Genomic DNA, 26601 nt, shown 5'->3' with positions numbered 1-26601 from the left:
TGGAGGCTGCACGTCGGATTTATCACACATCTGAGAACCCATTGAATTGCAGTGCAAGCAAGGCATCCTAGACCCCAGGGACTGCATAATTTTGCCAGAGAATATAATGGAAATTGAATTTGTACAGAATTTATTTTGAAAATGAATGATTTCTATTATTTTGCTTGTTCTTACAGCCAGGAATGCACAGTGCATATTTGGTGCAGTACTTCAACTTGTAATTGTGTTTCCTTTTTTGGTTACAGCATTATGTATGATAGTTGGGAGGTCATTTTGCAGCACTTCAGGACATTGGTTAGGTCACTTTTGAAATATTGTGTGCAATTATGATCTCCCTCCTGTAGGAAGGATGTTTGAAACTCGAAAGGGTTCAGAAAAAATTTATAGGGATGTTGCCATGATTGAGAGTGTATTGCTGGGAAAGCACAGCAGGTCAGTCAGCATCCAAGGAGAAGGAGAATCAAATTTTCTGATGAAGGGCTTATGCCTGAAACATCAATTCTCCTGCTCCTCGGATGATGCCTGACCTGCTGTGCTTTTCCAGCAACACACGCTCGACTCTGATGTCCAGCATCTGCAGTTCTCACTTTCTCCCTGTTGCCAGGGTTGGAAGGTTTGAGCTATGGGGAGAGGCTGAATAGGATGGGGCTGTTTTCTGTGGAGTATCAGAGGATGAGGGGTGAAGTTTACAAAATCATGAGGGGCATGAATAGGGATAAGATCTTTTCCCTGGGGTGAGGGAGTCCAGAACTAGAGGGCATAGGTTTAGGGTGAGAAAGGAAAAAATTAAAAGGGGCGTAAGGGGCAGCTTTTCACGCAGAGGGTGGTGCATGTATGGAATGAGCTGCCAGAGGAAGTGGTGAAGGCTGGTACAATTACAACATTTAAGAGGCATCTGGATTGGTATATGAATAGGAAGAATTTAGAGGGATATGGGACAAGTGCTGGCAAATGAGACTAGATTAGGTTGGGATATCTGGTGAGCATGGACTAGTTGGACCGAAGGGTTTGTTTCCATGCTGTACATCTCTATGATTCCATGTCAAAAGCCACCTAAGCTCACCTTTACCATTGATTCTTATGAGAACTGATGATTCATTGAAACAGTCCTCTTACTTAAAGTTACAATTTTCATTAAGGTAATCAAAACTTTTCAGTGAGGACTGATTGTAGATGCAATTTGGAGCATTTTATTATGGGGGTGGGAGATCGTGGGCTGCTGGAGTCACCTTTCACACCTTAAATGTTCAGCTCAGTTGGCTGCACAATTGGTTAGTGATGCAGAACAGTGTCAATTCCCACACTGGTTGAGGTCATGATGAATCTGCTATCTTCTCAACCTCAGCCCTCTTTTCAACTTCAGTAACCCTTAGCATGAGGAGTTGAATTTTATTTAAATGGAGAAAGACTGCAGAAAGCCAACAGAGATTTGGGAATCTGTGTCCATGAATCACAAAACATGAGCATCCAAATTCATTGGGAAATAGGCAAGGCCAATGGAATGTTGGCCTTTAATTCAAAGGGAATACATTATGAATTTTATTTGCAAAAACTATGCAACAGCGAGAATACTATGAACAGTTCTTGGCCCTTATCTCAGAATAGATAAACTGATATTGGAGGCAGTCAAGAGAGGGTTCACTAGATTGATATCAGGTATGGAGAGAGCTGGAATGAAGGGACCTCAGTCAGGTATGAGAGGTTGAGTAGTTCAGGCCTGCAATCATTAGAATTGCAATCAGAAGAATGAAAGGCAAACTTATTGCAATATACCAGATTCTTATGGGATTTGACAGGGTAGATGTGGAAAGGTTGTTTCTCTTTGTGGGAGAGTATATGACCAGATGGCATGATTATAGAATAAGACTTCATCCATCTACCACAGAAGGAATTTCTTCTCTCATAGAGTAGTGAAGCTGAAAAATTCTTTACTGCAGAGGGCTGTTGAGGCTAAGACATTGAGTATATTGCAAGCTGAGATTGACAGAATTGTAATCAGTAAGTGAATCATGGGGAAAGGGCAAGAAAGTGCAGTTAAGGATTATCAGATCAACCATGATCTCACTGAATGGTAAAGTAAACATGATGGGCTGAATGGCCTACTTCTGCTCCAATGTCTTGTTATTCCCATCTGCCCCTCATGAGCATCATAATCATAAAACATGCAAATTGTGCCGTTGAAATAATTACAAGTACTTTACTGCTGACTTCAATTGCAGAAGTATCTGCTTCTGTATCTGCTTTGAGTGGTGTGCATGCTGTACCCTGGTACCAACAACTTCCCGTCAGAAATGATATGTGCAGGCAGGGTAAATCCACATGCCAGATGTACACTTGGCACTGCAGCCGAACATCCTCAGACGTTCAGCCATGTATATGGTTGGCAAAGTCTTCCCTGGCAATTCTACATGGGAGCTGTTCTGTGGGCCAAGTTATGGGGTGGCATGGTGGCACAGTGGTTAGCACTGCTGCCTCACAGCACCAGGGACCTGGGTTCAATTCCTGCCTTGGGCGACTGTCTGTGTGGAGTTTGCACATTCTCCCTGTGTCTGTGTTGGTTTCCACTGGGTGCTCTGGTTTCCTCCCACAATCCAAAAATGTGCAGGTTAGATGAATTGGCCATGCTAATATGAGATGCATTAGTCAGGGGTAAATGTGGGGAATGGGTCTTGGTGGGTCACTCATCGGTGGGTCACTCATCGGAGGGTCAATGTCGACTTGTTGGGCCGAAGGGCCTGTTTCCATACTATAGTTTGTGAGAAGATTTGTAGCTCGGGTGCTCGTTGTTGTGGTTCTGTTCGCTGAGCTGGGAATTTGTGTTGCAGACGTTTCGTCCCCTGTCTAGGTGACATCCTCAGTGCTTGGGAGCCTCCTGTGAAGCGCTTCTGTGTTGTTTCCTCCGGCATTTATAGTGGTTTGTCTCTGCCGCTTCCGGTTGTCAGTTCCAGCTATCTGCTGCAGTGGCCGGTATATTGGGTCCAGGTCGATGTGTTTGTTGATAGAATCTGTGGATGAGTGCCATGCCTCTTGGAATTCCCTGGGTGTTCTCTGTTTGGCTTGTCCTATAATAGTTGCGTTGTCCCAGTCAAACTCATGTTGCTTGTCATAGCTGGTCATGTCGTTTCGTGTTCATGGATACGGATCGTTAGCTGTCTATCTGTTTGTCCTATGTAGTGTTTTGTGCAGTCCTTGCATGGGATTTTGTACACCATGTTGATTTTGCTCCTGCAGCGTATCAGGTCCATTGTCCTGGTGAGTTGTCTGAGAGTGGCTGTTGGTTTGTGTGCTGTTATGAGTCCTAGTGGTCATAGTAATCTGGCTGTCAGTTCAGAAATGTTCTTGATGTATGGTAACGTGACTAGTCCTTTAGGTTGTGGCATGTCCTCATTCCGTTGTCTTTCCCTTAGGCATCTGTTGATGAAATTACGGGGGTATCAGTTTTTGGCGAATACATTGTAGAGGTGTTCTTCTTCCTCTTTTTGCAGTTCAGGTGTGCTGCACTGTGTTATGGCCCTTTTGAACAGTGGCTTGATGCAACTTCTTTTGTGTGTGTTGGGATGCTTGCTTTCGTAGTTGAGGACTTGGTCTGTGTGTGTGGCTTTCCTGTAAACCTTTGTGGTGAATTCTCCGTTCTGTGTTCTCTTTACCATCACGTCTAGGAAAGGAAGTTGGTTGTCCTTTTCTTCCTCTCTAGTGAATCTGATTTCTGTGAGTGTGGTGTTGATGAATCCGGTGTGTGTTCTCTACTTCTGTGTTTTTAATGATTTACAAAGGTGTCATCCACATATCTGACCCAGAGTTTGGGTTGAATTTGCAGTAAGACTGTTTGTTCTAATCTTTGCATTACAGCTTCTGCTATGAGTCCAGAAATGGGTGAGCCCATGGGTGTGCCATTGATTTGTTCATATATTTGGTTGTTGAATGTGAAGTGTGTTGTGAGGCACAGTTTGAGTATGCAATCTATGTTGATAGGTTTCCCATTTTGTTGTCTGTTCTGTATGTCCAGCAGATTGGCTATTGTTTCTCTAGCTAGGGTTTTGTCGATAGAGGTGAACAGTGCTGTTTCGTTGAATGAGACCATAGTTTCTTCCTTGTCTATGTGTATATTTCTGATGATGTCCAAGAATTCCTGTGTTGACTGTATAGAGTGTCTGGATCCGTTGATCAGGCGTTTCAGTTTCTGTTATAGATCTAACCTTAAAATTCAGTTTCCACAGGTTCCTTGGAAAGAGACGGTGCTCTCAGTTTGAACCAATTGCTTCAAGAAGCCATACAGAGGTGACCTGAAAAGCGAGTGTTAGTGAAACAGATTATCGAAGCAAATTGTATTCGTTTGCTAAAACAAGAAAAAAGTCGCCCTCGCCCACCTCTCACTGATGTTCTCCTCGAGTTTCGAGCTCAGGTTGAAAGGCTCCCCGGATGGGAAGGAAAGGGGAGTGTGTTTGGAACAATCTTTGGATCAAGGTTTCACGAGTCAGGTCCTCGTTGTCTGTTGGGAAAGAAAGCAGCCACGTGTTTCTTGTCACTCAGCCTTCTGCCTGGGCGCTTTGACTGAATGGGCCTTCAGTGTTGGCACCGGGGACGCTTGCAGAGAACAAACAATCAACAAACTCCTTATACCTGGAAGCAACTGACCAGTTCAAAACAAAATCAAGCCCAACCATTTTCAGGATGGCAGCGGCTAAACTGCCGCTTTACATCATACTCACCGGGGCTCGAAGGCCCGTTTGAGGGTTTGTCCTAGTGTGTGGCCAGACCAAGAACATTGCAACAGCAACTTGCATTTATATAGTGCCTTCCGAGTGTACAACGACTCAGAACCACCCGGCTCCTTAACAAATATGTAAAAGGTGACCTAATATCCATTCAAAAAAATGTAGATTGAAGGCGCATCTTGAAAGTCCAGAGAGGAATGGAGGCCAAATGGTTAGGTAGGAAGGGAGTTGAAACTTCAAAGTTGGCAAATGTTTTATTTCTGGTCGAATACTCAAAATTCTGGAAGTGTTGTAAGCTGTGAGGAGGACAGTATTAAAACCTCAAAAGGAAACTCTAAAGTTGTCAGATAGGTGGTAGGTGAAGAACAATTTGAAGAAGTGAGGGGTGATAAATTTTGATAAGAAAACAGGGTTAGAAACAGACAGTAGAAACCAAAGATTTCCAGTGACAGAAAGGCCTGGTGTACATAGGCACACGGGTTAGCAGAGAACAGTAAAGCATTTGGCACTCATACCATACCATACAACCGCAAGGAGGTGATTTTGAACTTGTATAACATGCTAATTAGATGTCAGCTAGATCCAGGAAGCACGCAAAGAACACAAAATAAGGTTTGCAGTATTGATTTAAGTGATGAGGAACTTCAGTGGTGAAGACAGACTGGGAAAGCTGAGACTGTTCTTCCTGAGAAGGTTAAGAGGAGATCTGTTTGAAGTATTCAAAATCAGGAGAGGTCCGGTGAATTGAGGGAAAAGGGCACGGATTTGACGTAATTGGCAAAAAAAAACAAAAGTGACATCAGAAAAAACTTATTCGTACATGGTTAAGGTTTGGAATGCAGTTCCCAAGGATAGTAAGGGCGGGTTCAATCAGGACTTTCAAGACGGGGAGAGGTTTGATGGTTGGAACAGTGTGCAGGGTTGGGGATGGAAGAATATCATAAGGTGAGCTTATTTGGAAAGCAGGCCAGACATGACAGACCAAGTGGTCTCCTGCACAGCAACAGTTCTGTGAAACAAAACAGAATTTGCTGGAAAAGCTCAGCAGGTCTGACAGCATCTGCGGAGAGAAATAAAGAGTTAACATTTCATGTCCATTGACCCTTCTTCACAATTCTGTGAAGTGTGGAGGAGAACTGGAATATACTAGTAGCAGAACGTGACTTTGTGTTGTCATTACTGATTACTCAACTTCCCTCTCTCCCCACGAGAGGACTTTCTTCGCTTTTCTCTGCAGTTATGCCGAGAGAATATTGGTGCTCTGCCATTAACGAAATGTGGCTGTTCCTCACCATGACTTCCAAAGGTCATTGGCTGTAAATGTGAGGAAATTTGGCTAGAAGGGCGCATTGGAACAAGATGGCTCTGAAATAAAGAGGGAGAAATTGCTGGAGAAACTCAGCAGGTCTGTGGAGAGAGAAAATCAACATTTCTGATCTGTGATGGAATAATCTTTTAAAGTGTGTCGAAAAGGAGAGGTGGTGTGTAGGTTTTTTTTTATTTCAAAAATATACTTTATTCTTAAAGGATTTGATGGTCTGTACATTGGATCGTGGTGTGTAGGTGCCGGTGTTGGGCTGAGGTGGACAAAGTTTTTTTTAAAAAGTCACACAACACCAACTTATAGTCCAACAGGCTTACTTGGAAGTACCACCTCTCAGTTCTCTGACGAAGGGGCAGCGCTTCGAAAGCTAGTGCTTCCAAATAAGCCTGTTGGATTACAACCTGATGTTGCGTGATTTTTAACTGAAAAGGAAAAAAAGAAAAGATAAATGTTTTCTAAGATGTTAGGTACAGTTTGCCGGCGAGCTGGTTAATATGTATTAAATTCTTTCCTGATTGAGCTAGCTTGATTCTGCCCTGCCTTGGGGGTGGGGAGGGATTTGATTGATCGATGGTGCCGGCTAGTGTCCCAACTTCTCCTCACCCCGCGGCGCTTCTGCGTTGTGGTGAGGAGATGCTGGGGGTTTAATCTCTTTCTACACTGTCCGTCCCGCCTTCCGCGCTCTACTGGAAGACCTGAAAAGGCGGGGGGGGGGGGGGGAGTTTTCCCGCGCAAACCTGAGGCGTGGTCCATCAACGTTAACCAAATTCCCAGTCCTTCCAAATGAGAGAGGCAGGTGGGATCTGCCACACAGAAAAAAAATCATGAAATGAAAAATAAACAATGTCCAGAGGTTGGTGCCGACTGTCCGGGCAATGCGTCAGGTCCTTGAACAAACCTCTTTGTTTCAATCCACCGCCGACGTCTCTGATATGTTTGAAATGAGCTAATGGTTTGATTCAAGTCAGACGGGACGATTGGGAGAATCTTCAAGTCTGCTTTTATTCTGTGGGGGGGGGGGGGGGGTGAATGTTGCATTTTCTCGCCGGAACTCCCGCCCTCCCAAGTATTGCATGACTGCAATGATACCTATAAAGATGTAGAAGACACGGCGACTGAGTTGAGTTTTGGCTGATATTATTTATTGAAAGAGGTGATTTATCACCGTGACTCCCACCTCCCCGCTGTCCCTCAGGAAACGGCAGCGACTGTGTTCGGGGGGGCGGGGGGGGGGAATGCATCGCAAGGCAGGCGCGGAGCGGCCGCGGCCACTGCTCCTAGCTTCCTTCGTGTGGTTGTCGGGACCCTGGGCTACATAATGGGAGGATGTGAGAAGGCAGACGGCACTCATTAGTGCTCGCGTTCAGATGGAGGCCGATCGGGCTGATTGCGAGCCCCGGGACGGTAGCGCTTTAATTCGGGGACAATGGCTTATTTACAGGTCAATAGTGTGGCACGCTCACTCCACTCCTCAGTCTAAACGCGCCATGAAGCTCCCTTTTGTTATTCACCCACAAACGTCGCCTGCTTCGAAACAAACCCTGGTACCAGATGCCCTGTAAAAATGCTAATTGTCTTAGTTTTTTTCTCTCTCTCTGGAATTAAATTGTATTGCTTTGCAGATGGGACGAGGAGTGTGTGTGTGTGTCGTTTTAAGCTGAGGCGAGGTCCACAGTGTTAAATATGGTGAATCAACTTTTGTCATGATTAGTGTGGATCTGATTTCGCCACCCCGGCTGAGTCAGTAATAATATTCGTCGCGTTATGGGTATAGAAAAAAAATCTGTCGGTTCATGCAGGGGTCATCTTTAGTGAAACCACAAAAGACGATATTTGGGCTCTCTGATGTTTACTGGGTATAGGTGTCATTTTAGAAAAATCATAATTCTCTGGGCAGACATCAATAATCCGCGTTACAATGGACCCGTGCTGTGTGCAGGAGATGGAATGGCCCAAGATGATACGATTTTGAACAGGACCAGGATTATGAAGTGAAACGGGACAAGGTTCAAATTAACGGTTTAGCGTTCTCAGTACTTTGAATGAGACCCGAGTCAGTATAGCAATGGCATTGTCTACAATACACTCAATGGAAGGGCGCGGCGTACCTCACAATTGCCCCTTATCTCAAAGGGATCTGACTCATATCTACAAGCATACAGGGGCGTGTGTGGGGGGAGGCTGGTTAGAGAGACGTACTGGGGGCTTTTTAGGTTTTCCATTTCTGGCAATGCGCCGTTGTAACAAGACCCGTCCAGCTCCTCAGTGAGATTAACAGGTTTTTTTTCTCAAAAGAAGGCTCGCTGGCATCAGGGGGAAAAAAATGAAGATCTCGTTTCTGTATATACCAAAAATCCAACTCCCTGTGAAAACAAAAATCAACAACAAAACATATCCCTACATTGGTTAAGTCAGTTAATTACCTCTCTTACGCTGCTTCTCAGGGAAAAGGCACAGATTTTAGTTTGTCGTTGATCCAACGAGTTCTCATTTAACGGTGCCCAGTGATGTTGACATTACACCGACTACAGAAACATACCGTTTTCGCGCGAAAACACGAATGAATCGGTTCAGTTTCGGGTTCCAGTTCATTTTCCCGAAAAAAAAGGTATGAATGAATGGTGGAAGAAGCAACATTTTCTTTTACAGCTAGGGATTTATTTCAGAACTGCAACCGCAATAAGTATTATAAAACAGCGGTGATAATCTTCTTATGGAAGAGCTGAAACCTTTACCCGCACAATGGCAGCAGATTGGGTTACGCAGACCACACAGTTATTTCGAGATTTTGCCTTTATACCAACCAAGCAGCTTAAGGGTGATGTATGCCTGGTGGGTAATAAGTAGAACACAAACATATCAACTTTTTAGCAACCGCTAAGTCACACGGCCTCGGATAAAGCGCCCCAGTATGCTGGCTGTTGGTCTAGACACAAAGACTGCCGCCACTTTATTAAATGGGTGCGATTTCTCTTGATATGTTTGATGAGCAATACGAAGGCCTCTCTTGTGAGGATCAGGCATGCCGAACAACATGCCCAGACGCAAGTATTGCCTCCACGTTAAATCGAAATGCACACGCGGAACTTGCCTAGGTGACACAGCACAGGTCAATGACTAATAAGCAAACGGAAGCAACGGCTAGTGATACATGCATGACACACAGTTCTGTTGCGTCGGCAGTCACTTACCCAATGTATCTGGTGTGGTTGTTTTTTGATCCGTCTGATGTATGGATTCTGAAACCACCCACCCAACCCATCAAAGGGCGTCATCTCAATAGATTTAACTTCATCCATTGCCTTGTGTATGAAATGCACTAGAATCATAGGTTCTCGTGTTACAATCAATATTTGGGCACTTTATGTAAATCCCCCAGTTGATAGAGTCCCAGTGGATTTTCTTAATCCTCGCGTTCTGATTAAAATGCATTGGTCAAGTAGCAAGATTCACTTACAACCCCTTAAAATCAGACCCATTGTCTATAAAGCTGTCTATATTGTTTATAAAGCTGTCTATATTGTTAATAAATCTGTTCATAATGTCTATAAAGCTATCTATTCTGTTTATAAAACTGTCTACAAAAGCAAGTTGCATCATGCGGCTGATTAGTACACAAATCTGCTGACATCAGTCATTACTATAACCTCAAAATCAAATACAGTATAGTGGAAGTTCCCCTATACCCAACCGGAGTGGATAATCAGTGTATCTGAAAAATAAAGATGTTGCTAAAGTATTTTTTTTAAATGATACTTTAGACTGATCGGTTTTGAGTTATTTACACACACTATAAATATACATGCGTAGCTGTGCTTTGTATGTCATATAACGGAATGGTAATTGGGATTTTCAGAGATCTGCTGACGGACAATGGCTGAATCTGTTTCAGTAGAGTGTATTTGAAGCGAATTAATTTGGGGAAAGCCATCCTGGTCATGTTCCATAGCTTTGACTCCATTGAGGGTTGGTCAGGGTTTTTGGAGCATTGATTGGAACTTATATGGCGTATGTCCAGTCGTTCATGTAACGTTTTAAAAGACCTTAATCAAACCTTTGTATTTTGTTCGGTGCGGTGTGTGACGTTATTTATCTCATCCACTTCATTCAATTACCCTAAAATTATAGGCACATATGGGCTTGGTTTATAATTAGCTGGGTATCTCTCCTGGTTAGATGATTTCCCCTCCCTCTCTCTCTCTTATTCGCTTCTATATAAAGCAGCCAAACAAAGTTCCAATTGTCCTTGATGCAAGACATTATCGCCCCGAATAAATGGATCTCGACTATGTCTACACGGATTTGCCATATGGCTACAAACCTCGTGAATAATAGAGGCCCAGTGTGCTTTGTGTTTGTAATGAGAACAAGACTCCTGTACTGTTACTGCAAAAAAAAGTAGCGAAAACACAAAAAAAACTGTGCAACAACCATCTACAACCTGGGCCACGACGAATCAAGGGGATACATCAGTTCATGTTACACAGTCGCGCACACATATATATAAATATGCATTGTTAATCATATAGAATTTAGATTTTGGACAGGGCAGTCGATGAGCGAATCATTGTGATTTCGACCAGGCTATTTTAGTTGCAGGCTGCTACACAATGGTGCGTAAGACACCTGCTTCCATTCTCGCAGGAGTGAGCCTATAAATCGGCCTCCATACAGCTGCCTTTCCTGGGGCCATTGTTATTATTGTTTAACATGGTCACTGAAGTACAAAGCCCATCCCCCGCCCCTCCTCGGGAAATATTGCTATAGCACGTCGCATTGTGCGGGTTTCAGTCTCTCAAATGCTCAATAAGTTGACAAGCCATAATTCTGTCATTCAATGTCACCAGTGTTGAAATTGGCGAGCCGTTTATTCTTTGGAATATGAACTTCCATGTTAACGCTACCTGACCCGCTGGTCTGTTGCCCAACACTTTCCGATTTCATTTCAGCTGGGCGCCTCTCTGCAGTGTTTTTGACTTTGGTTTTACCATCATTTTTTTTTGTGAACTACAGCTTCTGACTATATGCGGTTTTGGTTCTGCTTGCTTTCGAGACAGTGGTCGGTATTTGCGCCGAGATGAGAGATTTACAGAAACGGCATGTGTCTTCGGATTTACACTTTCCGTTTCACCGAAACGCATCGATCACAGCGCGCACCGGGGAAAACCCTCCAATCTGTAAATCACAGCGCTTAGATGCTGTGAATCTCACCAAAACCCATACAGTTCGTGATAACGGGATCAATCAATCGTTTGTATGCATCCAGTCCCCTCCACAATGCCCGTCTCAGGCGGAGACCAGAAATCAAGGAAGGCTAGGCTGCAATGCCCGCTATTTCATGGGAGGATGGTTACAAGTCCAATGGTTCGAAGCTGGAGACTTTAAATAATTTGCATGAGCCCCCTTTCTCCAAACCGACTTTCCAAATCCCAATCCTTCCAATTAATTAGATTGTGTCGTACTGAACACTGGGCTGATGAAAGCCAATCTGTTATTTTGTACTACTGGCAACTGAGACTAGACAGAAAACAACCCATCCCCCTCTCAACACATCCCAGAAAGAAAAAGGGAATATTGCTCCCATTTAAAAACACGTAGATTGGCATTAAATCTTACTTCCTTCGTTGATTTACTGGATTACATTGAAATGCATCACTTACTAGCGAGCATTCTCGTCCAAGACACACGTTTCTTAGCTAATCCATCGAGATACAATGGACGCACTGCCTTTCTGGTTGGAGTGAAAGTTACACAGAGGCCATCAATCCGAAAGGCACCCCCACCCCCACTTGTGTTATTGTTGAAAGAATGAAATGAAGGCGGCGGGAAATCGGTTGGCTTTTGAATAGCATCGATGAGGAGCAGGTGTTTAGAAGAACCCCAGGCATATTTAGTGTAACGGTGACTCCGTGATGGCCAGGCGTCAGTCACCCCCGCCGCATTCCGTATTTGATCAGCAGGATTCATTACCATGTTTGACCATTGTGTCCTGCCTCACTCAATTTACTCCCCCCATCCCACCCTCCTGGAAACAAGTCATGTCACATTTAGAAAAAATGCGACTTGCAGCCGAATTAGCGTTTACTTTGCCATAGTTAGGTCACTTAACCAAGAATGCACAGATGTTAAAAGTTGTGGTACATACTGTCACTTCAGGAGGAGAGAGTGATGAAGTAGACAGAGGGTCAATATTTGTTGGGAAACCAGTTAGAGAGTTTCCACGCACAACCTTGCCTTATTGTCACCATTCAGAATCAGGGTAGAAGATAAAAGGAGACTCAAAACTGAATTAATTAAACGATTTCGTTTATTCAGCAGAAACAAGAAATGCACTTTTTGTAATCCAAAACTTTTACCAACACAAACGTGGCAGTGGTACATTAAACGGCTCAGAACCAAAGAAAACAAAACATGGGATCTATGCTCACCTTCAAGTAACCTAAATATTTTAGATACAAACAAAAATGTGAACGCAAGGCACGCACTAAAAAAATAAAAAATATTTACATATTTTGTAAATAAAGCGAGTCAAGATTACTCTTTTAGCTCCCTTTGTTAGGGGACAATTGGGTGTCACAACTGGTCCAAACCATTCTTAACATAAATAGGAAATATAAGTTAGTATAAGCCTTTGTATTTTACAAATATACATCTGGAGTCGTACTGAAATATATCAGAACTACTTTAGAACTTTTTTCGCCCGTAATATACTCATTGTGAAATGTTTACACTTTGGATAGTGTAGACACACAATGCAAAAAAAAGTTGAAATTGCACGCTGTGTTCTGCTGCAGTGGGAGCGCCACTGGAGGTTGGGTTGCTACATGTACTGTGTATTCATTTCGTATACATATATTAAAGAAAAAGAAAAAAAAAAATCGAAAACACGGCGAGTCCCCTTCGCTCTCCGGAATCAGTGTCCTTTGCTTGTTGCTCAGTCTGTGGAGTAGTCAAGATGGTGATCGTCGTTGTCAGCCGCTCCTTTCATTGAAAAGTGTATTAAAAAAAAGAAGAGAGTGCAAATATCTACAAGATTGGAGCGGGGGAAATGTGAGAGAGAGAGAAAAAAAAAAGGTCAGTCAGTAGTCAGATTGTGAAGCATTTGTTCATGACACAAGTAAATCAAAGCCATCAAACCCCATCCTCCACCCTCCCAGCAGTGAGTCAGCTCAAATCTGACCACAGCGTGACGTCTACACCCCCTCCCCCCCCCCCTTCGCAGACTGACGTCACCGTGTCCCGGGGAGAAATTACCAGCTTTCAACAAAAAGTTGGTAAAATCCCGACTGTCATAGACCGCGGGCATTCAGGTAACAAAGCTCTCAAAAAAAAAATCAAAAAAGCTCCGAACCTATTCCATGTTGCTCAGTCCCATCCTCTCAAAATCAACAGTTCTGCAGTAGTTTTACAACAAAAAAAGTCAGTGTTGAACAAAAAAAAGTGTATGGGGGGGGGTGGGGGGAGAAAGAGAATAGTGATGACCCCGCCTGCTCGCTCCAGTTCTCCAAATATTAGTCACGGGATAATGACAGCTCTAACCTCGCCCCAAAACCCTGACGTAAACCACGGAGCGAGTTGTTTACTACTCAAATCTACTATGAGTCGTTACTCATGCCCCAACACGGTCGCTGTCCTCTCTCCTCGTCTCTTCTCTCGCTCGCCCCCCCCCCCCTTCTAAATTCCAGCATTTCAACTCACTTTGTTTTGTCCTTCTGGGTTTTGCCCCTTCCTTCTCTTTTATCGTATTCTCTTCCGCGGAGTCTGTTCACCGGGCACCCCCGAGAGACACGCGTTCTCACTGGAAGCTTTCGATCCGACTGTCTTCTTTCGCTTGGTGAAAAAGTCTAGCCAAACAAAATATACTTTCAAAATCAAAAAAAAACATTAAACCTTTCGTCTTTAAAAGTTACGAAAACCGTGCGCACCAACTTCAAAGTAGGGATAACCTCTTCATAAGGGAGGATAAATAGCAGTAAAAGTTTTTCATGAGGTGGTAAAAGTCTCTCCAGTCGGTTTTGCTGGATTGCATTGTTTTGTCCCAAAAGGGGAGAGTTGCTGTGCAAGCATTTCTGAGAGGGCGAGATCACTACTACACGACAACAAACCAATGCAACAGCAACCACCAGGAACGATTGCAATCGCAAGGCATTGCAAACAAAAACAAAACCCACCTCGTTTTTCTTTTTTTAAAAGAAAGGAGTTTTAGTTTTGATGAGAGAACAGTTGCAGGGGGCGCGGTATGCCACTTGTCTCACCTGTGATTCGTGTCGTGGAGCTCCTTTTACGCGAACAAGGAGCTCTGCCCGCTTTGATTCCTGAGTGCAAGTTATCCGAGCGGTTCTCCTGGTTGGTCTCGCTGCCTTCCAGCCCCGACAAGCGGTGGGCCAGGCCGGGTGAGTCCGCACCGCCGTCGAGGGCAGCGGCAGGATCGCTGGCGCCGCCCCAGCCCGAGTGACAGGACTCCGGGACGGGGCACGGGAGCCGCAGCCTGCCCCGGTGGACGCTCTCGCGGTAGAAAGCGGGCACGTCCTCGCCGCCTTCTTCCTCCCACTCGTAGTCGCCCCCCAGCAGCGGGGTGTCGGCGGCGAAGTTGAAGTTCCAGCGCCTGCGGTCCCGCTCGCTGATCTCCCGCAGCTTGCTCTTCGTCTCCCGCCGCAGCTCGTCGTGGTCGATGGGGCCGAAGAGGCTCCGGCACACCGCCGTCCTGGCGTGCAGGGGGTAGGTCCTCCTGGCCGCCATCCTCTCCAGGCAGCCGCCGGGGAGCTGCTGTTGCTGCACGCTAGACATGACCCTCTCTCTCCCTCTGTGCGAGAGAGGAAAAAGTAGCAATTGCAACAAGAAAGGGATGGGAGGGAAAGGTAGGGAGTGGAGGAGGCAGTTCTGCAAACTGTAGGGAAGAGGTAGGCAATGAAGAAAAGCAAAGCTCTGGAGCAGGATTGTCTTTTTTTCCCCCTTCCCCCCCCCTTTCCTCTTTTACTCGGATGCAGCTAATTACTACAGCGCCGCGTTTGCAATGTTTTTGCCCGGCGCCTCCCCGATGTTATTTAAGCAACTCTCCGGGGGTGGGCTGGTCCATTCACGTCGAGCGTGCCCAGCGATAACCCCGCCCCCCCCACCCTCGCCCAATGCCTTCATTCACTCGCCGGCGGGCCACGCCCCCTACTCCCCACGCGCGGGGTGTTCCCGCCCCCCCCGCAGCTCCATTGGACCGCCCCGACCGTCGCTCAGAGTGATTGGCAGCGCGCCCGCCCCTTCTTTGTTTACGCCCGGGGATCTACGACACTATGGCAGAGAGAGTCTGCTGAGTGTGTGCACAGAAAGGAAGGAGGCAAGACAGCGCGCTGGCTTTTAAACTTCTCTCTCGCTCTCACACACACAAGAATAACAACCCCACAGCTGCAAACCCATTAAAAGCAGGTTTTTTTTTTCTTTTTACCTTTAAAATCTCGCAGTAAAGATCCACCCCGCACTCGATTCCTGTGCATATCTAATATAGTCTCCCAAAGTTACTTGGTAATGTATTATAACGCGCAGGAATGTTTTTAACCCTTACATCACCTGCGTTGGGTGGAGCCTGCAGAGAGGTGCACACGGACTTTTAAAGACTGTTTACCAAATTCGTTGCTCTTCAAAACATATTTTAGAGTGTTCTGCTTAATTATAGTTTTAGTTTCGACCGACAAAATATGTTGTTGTGGGGTCTGTTTGCTATGCAAATAGGACGTTCAGCTAAAGTAAACAGAGATTTGGGAAAACATGTTTTTCTGTTCTACTGTTCCAACTCTAAAACATGATTTGGAGATGCCGGTGTTTGGGTGCACAAAGTCAAAAATCACACACCACCCAGGTTATAGTCCAACAGGTTTAGTTGGAAGCACTAGCTTTCGGAGCGCCGCTCCTTCATCAGGTGGTTGTCCCAGGTGGTTGGACATCAGGTTGGACAACCACCTGATGAAGGAGCGGTGCTCCGAAAGCTAGTGCTTTCAATTAAACCTGTTGGACTATAACCTGGGTGGTGTGTGATGTTTAACTGTAAAACACACACGCACAGATTGCATACATTCAGCTGTTGCGGTCGATTTCTTCATTCTGTCGTGTGTTGATTTTGTCAACAAACTTCCAAGAGTTATTTACAACGTACCGCATCTTCCCGCTGGGGAGCGTTCAGTTCCATTAACTGGCGACTTTCTGAGGTATAACACCTCAACATGGAGAAGTTCACTTCAGCCGGACTGGGGAAGCTTGACAGATTAGCCATCTCGGCTTGTCTGCCCCCTGTGGAGAGTGCAGTTTCACATCACGGTTTCAGGGTCGTCCTGACGACAAAGAAACCCAAACGTCGACTGTGTGTGTGTGTGTTTTAAGACCCTTGCGCACACAAAACAGAATCTTGAAAAATACAGACATTCGTGATGTAGCGTTCTGGGCGACAGAAAAGGAGAGAACTTTCTCCTACCCAATCCCGTAATAATCGAGTCTCTGCCCTGTATCCAGGAGGCAGACACCGAACCTAACCCCACCTTCGTTAGCAAATACAACCACATTGTCTGATGCAATATTCCCAACAACTCCACAGAATCCGGAAATAAAGGAACAGGGGTTTGGAAATTTGCATATGTTATTTTACAAAGCACACCCAATCACCGGGCGACTCATTATTTAGAAAGATAAAAACCTAACGTGGAATATTGTTCATGACAGCTCTGACCGACTGGGGTTTGGAAACAGCAACTCCAGCCAGAGTATTTAATTCACATAAAAACAAACAGACCGCACACGTTCGCTCGGTTAGACTTCATTACTAGTCCATAGAGTTCGGCTCAAATGCAGTGAAATCGTTGCTTAATCATTGTGTCATTGAAAGCCGCAATATCTCCTGCGGTCTTGTAACAAAGTTCAAGTTGTCACTCAGCAAACTCTTACAACGTAATCGTAATTGCTCGAAAAATACCTGACTACTCCCTGTTAATAAACATGACTTGCCTCCCCCCCCCCCCCCCCCACCTCTCCAAAGAAAATACACTCGCAGACATGGAAATATTTTTCCCGATTTCAAAAGCGTGATTCACACATCACTACTAACATGAAAGTAGAACGTAACAACGGTTCGAGGTGGGTGGAGGCGAAAGCGGATTAAACACTCCTTTCAACATTAAAAGCTACCTTCTCTCGCCTTTGGAGTACTTTTGAAAATATAATTTACTTTTTCTGGAAAGTAGACGATCACTCGTCAATTCAAATGGGTCTTTCCTAGTTTTGTGTCATCGCCAATGAGTTGAATTCTGCCTTAGGTTTGGACTTGAGATTTTCTAAAGGGTAATCTCATGTCTGGTTTCTCATGACGACTACGATCAGGGTTCAGTGAAAATGGCACACTGGTTAAACTAGCCAGACAGAAAGAGATGTGGGTGTAAGTCTTTACCTCATACATGAGTTTAACAAACTCATACACTGTTTAAAGCTGTGGCTGGAATTTAAACGTTTTAAATGGGCATGAAACGTGATCATACAAATACAAAGAAAAGTGTTCAGTCATTCATTAATAAAAACGCTGAAATATTTTATTCATGTAGTGTGGGGGCGACCAGTGTAGGCTACAAGTGATTTCTTAAAAAGACAACCTTTGCTCCAAGAATTCAGATACCGAATATGGAATAAACCATTTCTCAAAGTACAGCATTGGTCCAGAGTGGCTGCTGTTTGACAACAGGAATGGATTGATGGGGAATGCTTTGATAAAGGTTTGATAATAGTTATGTAAATGCCAGAGACCACATCGCATTCCAGTCGTTTTTGTAATACCGGAGTCTGCCCCACGCTACGAAAATGCACACGGAGTACATTCAGAAACATCATTCATAGGTAACAAGTCTTTCCATTATAACAGCATCTCAGCCTGAAAATATGCATTTTAGGTTTCGCGTCGCCCAGATCTAGTTAGTGGGCGAGTCGATATAAATGACATACAATGGTCCAACAGAAGAAATTACAGATTTAAAATTAATTTTACACTGAAGTCTCAGCTTTATAAAGCACAGACTTATGAAACTTCTTCTGTTTAATGGGGAAACTATATTGCATGTAGAGGAGAGGATGACCTAAATTGTGCCAATATTGAGTGAGAGGGCATTACAGTGTGAAGGCTGCTGTCCAAGGTGTCAGCTGTGCTGAGCGTTTTCACCTCTCAGTTAGAAGGGTTGATCTATCAGCCTTGCTGTCTAGAATAGGGATAAAGCCAGGAATCTTGTCTTAGTTGTCCGCAGTCCTCTGACTATCAAGGGAGATTGCCTTCAGTCATGGATTCCCCATAAAGAGAATAATGGACAGCCTCCTATAACAGTTCAGAGACTTGGATATAGCTCTTCAGCGAGAGTCAGTGCTCTCACTACACAAGAGGTTGAGGACTCATTCTGTCCTACTTGGGTTATTTCCTCCTGGAATGAGAGACAGGGAGCTACTAAGGGATATGGAAGTGGGTTGCACAGCTGTTATTTTTGGTGCAGGAGGGGAGATGGCCCAAGCAAGTGAGGAGGCATCAGAAAGGGTCTGCAGGGTTAGTAGACCCTGGGATTGGGGTCAGTGAGAGAAGGTGAGGAATATTGTTGCAAATAATAGTCAGAATGGCAGAGCATAAGCTTTGGTTGGAGATGGGTTCAGTAGCAGAAATGGAGAGATTGCGAATTAACACAGAGAAGATGGTTCCACTATGTGGAGAAGGTCATTGGCTCTCTTCCTCCTTTGCTGTGCATTCCCCTAGAGGACTGAGACTGCACCAGATGGGGTGGCAACCTTGGACCATGGTCTGATGTCATGACCTCCACTGCTAATCCTGGGGTTAGTGGAGGTCCCGCCTCTGTACCACCCCATCCACCAGAACCTCTGGGTCCCTGCTTGTAAATTTGGACACCAATGTTCCCATCTCTGTCATGCCCAGGGCAAAGATCACAAATTGTGTAGGGCAGCTCTGGACTGACAGTGCATCCATTTAAAGGTGGCATCAACAACAGGGTTACTGGTCTAGTTCAAAATATACCAGCAATGGCAAGTAGTTCTGCATCTAGAGAGTGGTGAAATGGAGCTCCAAATATATTTCATGTGCAGGTCCTAACTAATATATATTAGTACATTACGTGGATTACCCAAAACCTGCATTTCATTTTGCTCCTTTCTTGGTTTCTTTCCTTCATCCAAAGATGTCTTTCTTTTGACAAACTAATGTCAGCCTGAAAGCTTTGTACAGAAACCTTTATTCTTTCATGAGGTGTGGGCATTTCAGTATTTAAACACTGCCCTGCCCCCTGACCTGTGTCTGGGTTAACATCCCTATTGTCTTTGAGAATATGGCAGTGGTGGAAACATTTCATTAGATTACAGTCTGTAGCTCACTTCAGGATGGTTCTGAAGAAGTCATGCCAGAGGCGAAACATTAACCCTGTTTATCTTTCATCAGAAACTGTCAGACTTGCTGAGTTTCTCCAGCATTCTCTGTGTTTCTTCTAGAGTCATAGAGATGTACAGCATGGAAACAGACCCTTTGGTCCAACTTGTCCATGCTGACCAGATATCCTAAATTAATCTAGTCCCATTTGCCCGCATTTTTGCCCATATCTTTCTAAACCCTTCCAATTCATACCTCTCCAGATGCCTTTTAAATGCTGTAATTGTACCAGCCTCCAGCACTTCCTCTGGCAGCTCATTCCAAACACACACCACCCTCTGCATGAAAAAGTTGCCCCTTCGGCCCCTTTTAAATCTTTCTCCTCCCACTTTAATCTGATACCCTCTAGTTTTGGACTCCCCTTCTCTAGGGAAAAGACCTTGTCTATTCACCCTATCCATGCCCCTCATGATTTTATAAACATCTATAAGGATACGCCTCCGACATTCCAGAGAAAATAGCCCAGCCTTTTCAGCCTCTCGTCATAGCTCAAACCCTCTAGCCCTGGCAACATCCTTGTAAATCTTTTCTGAACTTTTTCAAGTTTAACAACCTCTTTCCTGTAACAGGGAGTTCTATATTTATAAACCCATTTGCATAACTTTATTATGTCTTGACCTACAAATCACTCCCATGCATCCATTGTTCACTGTGTAGCCTATTGGATCCCATTGACTAAATTTCAATATGTAACTGATTCAAAAATTCTTCACTAAGTGGCAGTAATTTTATGAATTTATGAACATTTACTGGGTAATTGGAAAACATACTATCATTTCAGCTTGAAAAATCAAATCTGTACTGCATGAGATTTTCTGATATACAATGGAGATGGGAGACATAGTCTAAAACAATTCTACGTTATACATGTAAAACAACCAATCACCTGCAACTCACTCCCATCCATTCAGTGTTCTGCAGTGAAACCCTCCCTAAAATGATATGTTGGCCATTACCGCTAGACGGATTTGAGTTCAGAAGTAGGAATGTCTTACTGCAATTACTCTGGGTCTTGGTGAGACCACACCTGGAGTATTATGCACAGTTTTGGCCTCCTACCTAAGACAAAATACACTTGCCATAGAGGGAGTGCAGCAAAAGAACACAAGCTAATATAGGGATGGCAGGACTGTCTTATGAGGAGAGATGAATTTGATTGGGCCTGTATTCACCAGAGCTCAACAGACTAGATACATGATGGATGTTTCCCCTAGTTATGGAGTCTAGAACCAGGAGTCATAATCTCAGGACAGAGGATAGGCCATTTAGGATGAAGATGAAGGAACACTTCTTCACTCAGAGGATGGTCAACTTGTGGTATTTGCTACGATAGAAGTCTCTGGAGGCCAACTTATTGAGTCTTTTCAAGAAAGAGGTTGATATTTTTAAAATAGTAATGGGGTATGGAGAGAAGGAGGGAATATGACATTGAGATGGAAGATCAGCCATGATCATATAGAAAGAAGGAGCAAGCTTGAAGGGCCAAATGGCCTACTCCTGCTCCTAGTCTTCTCATCTACACAGTGACCATGAATACACAAGCGAGGTTCCACACAAACAAAAATAACAGCACACAGTCCTGATTCTCCATGTAGTCAGACTCTTTTCCAACAGCCCTTGACAGGACAACTTCCACCAGTTGATTGAGGAATGAAGCCTTAGTATTTCCAGCAAATTCCACTGTTCCCTGGATATGGTTTTAGGCTGAGCTAGACTATTCAGATCCTCTGATCTTATTGACTCCTTTATTGGTCAGAGCATTGAGTACAGGAGTTGGGAGGTCATGTTGTGGCTGTACAGGACATTGGGGTTAGACCACTGTTGGAATATTGTGTGCAATTCTGGTCTCCTTCCAATCGGAAAGATGTTGTGAAACTTGAAAGGGTTCAGAAAAGATTTACAAGGATGTTGCCAGGATTGGAGGATTTGAGCTACAGGGAGAGGTTGATTAGGCTAGGATGTTTTCGCTGGAGTGTTGGAGGCTGAGGGGTGGTATTACAGAGGTTTAGGAAATCATGAGTGGCATGGATAGGATAAATAGACAAAGTCTTTTCCCTGGGGTGGGGGAGTCCAGAACCATAGGGCATAGGTTTAGGGTGAGAGGGGAAAGATATAAAAGAGACCTAAAGGGCAACATTTTCACTCTGGGGGTGGTACATGTATGGGATGCGCTGCCAGAGGAAGTGGTGGAAGCTATTACAATTGCAACATTTAAGAGGCATTTGGATGGGTATATGAATAGGAAGGGTTTGGAGGGATATGAGCTGCGTGCTGGCAGTTGGGACTAGATTGGGTTGGGATATCTGGTCGGCATGGACGGGTTGGACCGAAGGGTCTGTTTCCGTGATGTACATCTTTATGACTCTGAGCTAAGTTTCCATCACAATCACTGAGAGGGCATCTGAGGATTTCCATCTTTGCAACATCATCTGTTTCCAGTGCAGCTTTATCTGCTATTGAATCCCTCACCCTTCCTGTCCTGAACCTCCTTATTACATTGCTATCATTCTCTTTCTTTCCCACTTGTTTCTTTACTTTGCTTCCTCTCAGGAAATTCCAGCAACATCTCTCTGCCTCTTTAACTGCACCTGACTACCACTTTGGGAGCGTTATTACTGTTGCTGAATATCAGGCACCATTGTTCTTTGCAACCCTATTTGAAGTTACACTCACCTCTTTTTATCAATACGAACTTTGCCAGGAAGGAACAGCTTTGCATTCCTCTTTTCAATTAATTGATAAAGATGGCACTGGTTTGCCGAGAATCAATATATTATCCAACCTTTCCCCATGTGTCAACTCCAACACTTTGACCAATAAATATTGACTGTGAGAGCTGAAACCCTTGGCCAGCTCCAGACCTGACTGTTTCAATGCTTTCCAGGGCAGTCTCCAATCTGTTACTCTCTAGGAAAAGAACCTCAGGTCATCTAAAACTCTGATGCCCCTACCTGCATTATCCTATGCTCACTGAAATCTCCTGACATTGCCTCAGTATTTTCATTCTTGCGTTCAAATTCCTTCATGACCAGAGTCTCCCTATGCTTATATCAAAATTATCCTTTGGCTCCATTTTTGATGCCAGCATCCTCAATTGTGCAGGTATTAGATTTTTAGGTTTAGATTTATTGGCACATGTATATAAAAATATAGCAGCAAGTGTTTTGTCGTGTGAAAAACACAAAGTGTTGCCATGCTCCAATGCCATTTTCAAATGCTGAATATGATGCAAGATTTTACTGCAACAGAGTTTGTCTTCCCCTCTTCTTCTTGTTACCCTCCACTACTCCTCCGTTCACTGCTTGACATCGGCCGGGGTCTCTGTAATGGGTTCCGAGGTCTCAGTTACTGGCCCTGCCTCCACTGTCACCGCCATTCCCTCAACCACCAGATCCGAGCTGGAGCCATGGGCCTGGTCTCATAACTCCCTTTCCCTTCCTAACACTCCTCCAGATGCTGCCGCTGGTCTTCAGTCACCCAGGGTCCTGGCTCTGGGCTCCTCCATCGCCAACACTGAAGCCTCTGCAATGTCAGCACCACAGCCTGAACTGGCCATGGGGAGTCAGGGGGCAGAGTTATGGGTGTGAAAGTCAGCAATCTTGACGGTTGTGTGCACATCTGTTTGGAAGCTCATCTTGGGGTCAAAGGTTAAAGGTCAGACATTTCTTTGAAATGCCTCTTTATCCATCCAGCTTCCTTTCAAATCTTCCTGCTTCTTTGACCAAATTTTTCTTCAACCCATCTTAAAGTCTGCCTTTGGCTGAGCATTAATTTTTGTCTAATTTTAATTTCTATTTGACGCTGTGAAAAACCTAAGAATTTTCTTTTGTTAAAGCCACTATGCAAATGCAAGTTTTTATTTGAACTTCTCCATTTGATGCATGTCTGTGACTCACTGTTTAGTCCATTATTTTATATTTAAAATAAGTGACTGTCTCAATTAAATTGCAGCCAGTATTTTGCTCATAGATATCTGCTACTCCATTTATAAACCTCCATTGAACTCCTTCAATGCATTCTGGCATTCAGATCACTCTCAGGTATTGCATTCTATGTGCAAACCATCTGAACTCCTTGATTAGATTCCAACCTGTAAATCACTCCTTGTATATTCCTTATGCTGTGTCGGAATCATTCAAATTAGATCCCAGCCTGTATCCTGCTCAGGGTGTTCATTATTCCATATCTTGACTGGAATATTTTATATAACTAAAAAAACAAGGAATTCATTCAGTGTGCATTATATCCACAGCACACAGTGAAACTGATTGGTTTAATGATAAGTAAATGCAGAGTGACTCAATCCTACGTGAGTGAATTATTTGCCCAGCACTAAAATTTGGTTTAACATTTGGCAAATCACCAAGTCCTATTGTGTGATTCGTCACAATCTATTAAAATTGCCCTGGCAAGGATGCCACACCCCTTTGTTTTTGTTAGTATTCAATTGTGCATTGTATATGAGGCTGCAATTTCTTAATGAAAAAGGTTTTTAAAAGTTACAAAGAATTACATTAGAATCAGTGATTAAAGTCCTGCAACACCCATGATTCTATGACCTTTCCTCAATCAAGAATGCTTCTATAGCAGGATTGACCGAACATGTATTTCTTGATATGCACAAAAACAATGTTTCTGAAAATCATGGTTCATGTAATAATTTCCAGTATATTCTCAATAAAACTCTACTCTCTCTCTGGAAAATCACTTCCAAGAATTCTGGAACAGTTTCATAGGAAATGAAGAAGGTGGTGTAGTGGATTCAGGTAAACGGTGCCAAATCCTTCATTTTAGCTTTAATGAGGAAAGCAGCAAGAAAGTTTGGAATATAGATCGCCGCGTTCTGCTTCAATGAAGATAAAATAATTTTTAATCCTTCTCGCATTTTTTGCCAACTTACACAATTTTTTTGAAAACAAGTTCAAGATAACTAAGAAAACTCAAGTCTAAGCAACATTTTTGACGACCATGCAATGTCACAGCGCCATCATCTGGTGATATGTCTTTAACCCATGGCAGAGAAATTCCAATTAGTTAAATTTACTCCATTTATCGAAACATAGAAAAGGCGATGATAGGACAAAGGTGTTTGTTTTGTCGATTTGAAATAACACAAATAATCCCACATCTCTACTCTTTCTGCACAGACCACAAAACTCTGTCCTTAAAATGACCTATCCAATTCCCTTTGAAAGTTATTATTGAATACCCTTCCGATGCTCTTTAAGACAATAAGATGTAGGACAGAAGTAGGCCATTTGGCCCAAGGTGTCTGCTCCACCAGTCAATGAGATCATGACTGATCTGACAATCCTCAACTCATTTTCCTGCCTTGTCAACCATACCTTTGATCCCTTACAAAATACAATTCTATATCAACCTTGTATCTACTTAATGACCCAGTCTTGACAGCCCTCTATGGTTAAAAGAAAAAGTCCACAGATTCACAGAGAGAAGAAAAACTTCTCATCTCAATCTTAAATGGGTGACCCCTTATGTTGTGTTTATGCCCTCTGGTCCTAGACACTTCGTCAAGGGGAAACGATCTCTCCATATCAATCTCATCAAGTCCCCTAAGAATCTTACATGTTTCAATAAGGTCCATTCTCACTCTTTTAATCTCCAATAAGTACAAGCCTGCCTACTTGACTTTCCCTCATAAGAAAATCCCTCCAAACATAGGATCAACCTTGTGGACCTTCTCTGGAAAGCCTCCGATGTAAATATATGTTTCCTTTGATAAGGGGACTAAAACTTCACATTATTCCAGGTGTGCTCTGACTAATGTTTTGTATAGTTTTAGCAAGACTTCCCAAATTTTCTACTCAACTTCTTTCAAAATAAATGTCAATTTTTCATTTGCCTTCCCTATTACCTATTTGCCTTTCCTATTAACTTTTGTGATTCATGCACGACGACCCCCAAATTCCATTGTGGTACAGCTTTCTGCAGTCTTTCCCCATTTCAGTAATATTCAGCTCTTCTATTTTATGAGGTGCATAGCTTCACATGTTCTGACATTATACGCCATCTGCCAAATTTCTGATTGCTCACCTTATCTGCCTATATCCTTTCTTCGGTCATCCTTACTCTTGCCTTCCCATCTAAGTGCAAACTTGGCAGTACAACATTCACTTCAGTCATTAATATTTATTGTATTAATTGTGATCTCAGCACTGATCCCTATGGCACTCTACTAATTAAAGGTTGCCTCCCTTAAAATGGCGCTTTATCTTAACTATCTGTTCTACTCTTAGTTAGCAAATCCTCTCTCTCTGCTGGATCAACATCTTGAGCTGCTATCTTATTAAAGAGCCTTATGTATAATATTTTATCAAATACTTTTTGGAAACAATACATCTTTATCTAGCTTGCTTGTTAACTCACAAAGATTTGAAATAACTTTATAACGCATGATTTTCCATTCATAAACCACGTTGACAGTGCACAATTATAGTACAAGCTTTTAAATACTCTGCTATTAAATCCTTTATATAATAAACACCTACATTTTCCACAATGACAGATGTGAAGTTATAGTTTATTTGTCTCCCTCCCTTTTTGAATAAGGCTGTTCCAGCAGGTATTTTTGAATCCTTTGGGACTTTTCCAGAACCTATGGATTTTTGGAAGGCAACTAATAGTGTATCCTTTTTCATTGCAACTACTTTCTTTAAAATTCTCGACATTGCATTCCAGGCTATTCAATGCCATTGGGAAAAAAAAACAACTTCCTGTCTCTGTTTGCTTTACCAATAGCTTTAAAGATGTATCCTCTGGAACCAACTGTTCTTCCAACAGAAGCGGTTTCTGGTGTGGGCGCCTCCCAGCCTGGTGTAGCAACCTGTCACGGCAGCATCCTTGTGTGGCGTCCTCTCAGCCCAGGGTGGCGATCTGCAGCAGTCTCCCATGATCCTCGAGGTGAAGCCCTGAGCGGCCTAGAGCCAGGACAGACTGGTGGCTAGGCACCAAGCTTGGTATGGGTTGAAAAACTGCTGTTCTGACTTCCATTTCTGCAATGCTGCACATTTTTTCTCTATTTTCTAAGGAAGCTGTGCCTTCGTGCCTTGTACCTAAGATGGCGCTGTCATTGGTGACAAATCAACTTTTCACTGTACACATTG

At 43.6% G+C, this 26601-nt stretch overlaps 1 protein-coding gene and 1 long non-coding RNA gene across 3 annotated transcripts; both read right to left on the bottom strand.

Annotated features, from left to right (window-relative positions):
* Positions 1 to 397: 397 nt before the first annotated feature.
* On the bottom strand, positions 398 to 9329 carry LOC140493487 (uncharacterized). Of its 2 annotated transcripts, none has more exons than XR_011963690.1 (3): positions 9231 to 9329; positions 4368 to 4584; positions 398 to 4283 (listed from the first exon to the last, which is right to left on the bottom strand). It is a non-coding gene; the product is annotated as an uncharacterized lncRNA (long non-coding RNA). The 2 variants fall into 2 exon arrangements; XR_011963691.1 differs by having other exon boundaries at positions 4368 to 4489; positions 9231 to 9313.
* Positions 9330 to 12328: 2999 nt separating this feature from the next.
* On the bottom strand, positions 12329 to 15065 carry LOC140493485 (uncharacterized). Its single transcript, XM_072591971.1, has 3 exons — positions 14295 to 15065; positions 13738 to 13883; positions 12329 to 13065 (listed from the first exon to the last, which is right to left on the bottom strand). Exons 1-2 carry the CDS (start codon positions 14824 to 14826, stop codon positions 13777 to 13779), a joined length of 639 nt encoding a protein of 212 aa, XP_072448072.1. The 5' UTR covers positions 14827 to 15065; the 3' UTR covers positions 12329 to 13065; positions 13738 to 13776.
* Between the last annotated feature and the right edge of the window lie 11536 nt (positions 15066 to 26601).

This window comes from Chiloscyllium punctatum, chromosome 22 (assembly GCF_047496795.1).
Source record: "Chiloscyllium punctatum isolate Juve2018m chromosome 22, sChiPun1.3, whole genome shotgun sequence".
Taxonomy (NCBI): Eukaryota; Metazoa; Chordata; class Chondrichthyes; order Orectolobiformes; family Hemiscylliidae; genus Chiloscyllium; species Chiloscyllium punctatum.
The sequence above is the reverse complement of the archived record's forward strand: the minus strand, read 5'-3'. Positions and strand labels throughout refer to the sequence as shown.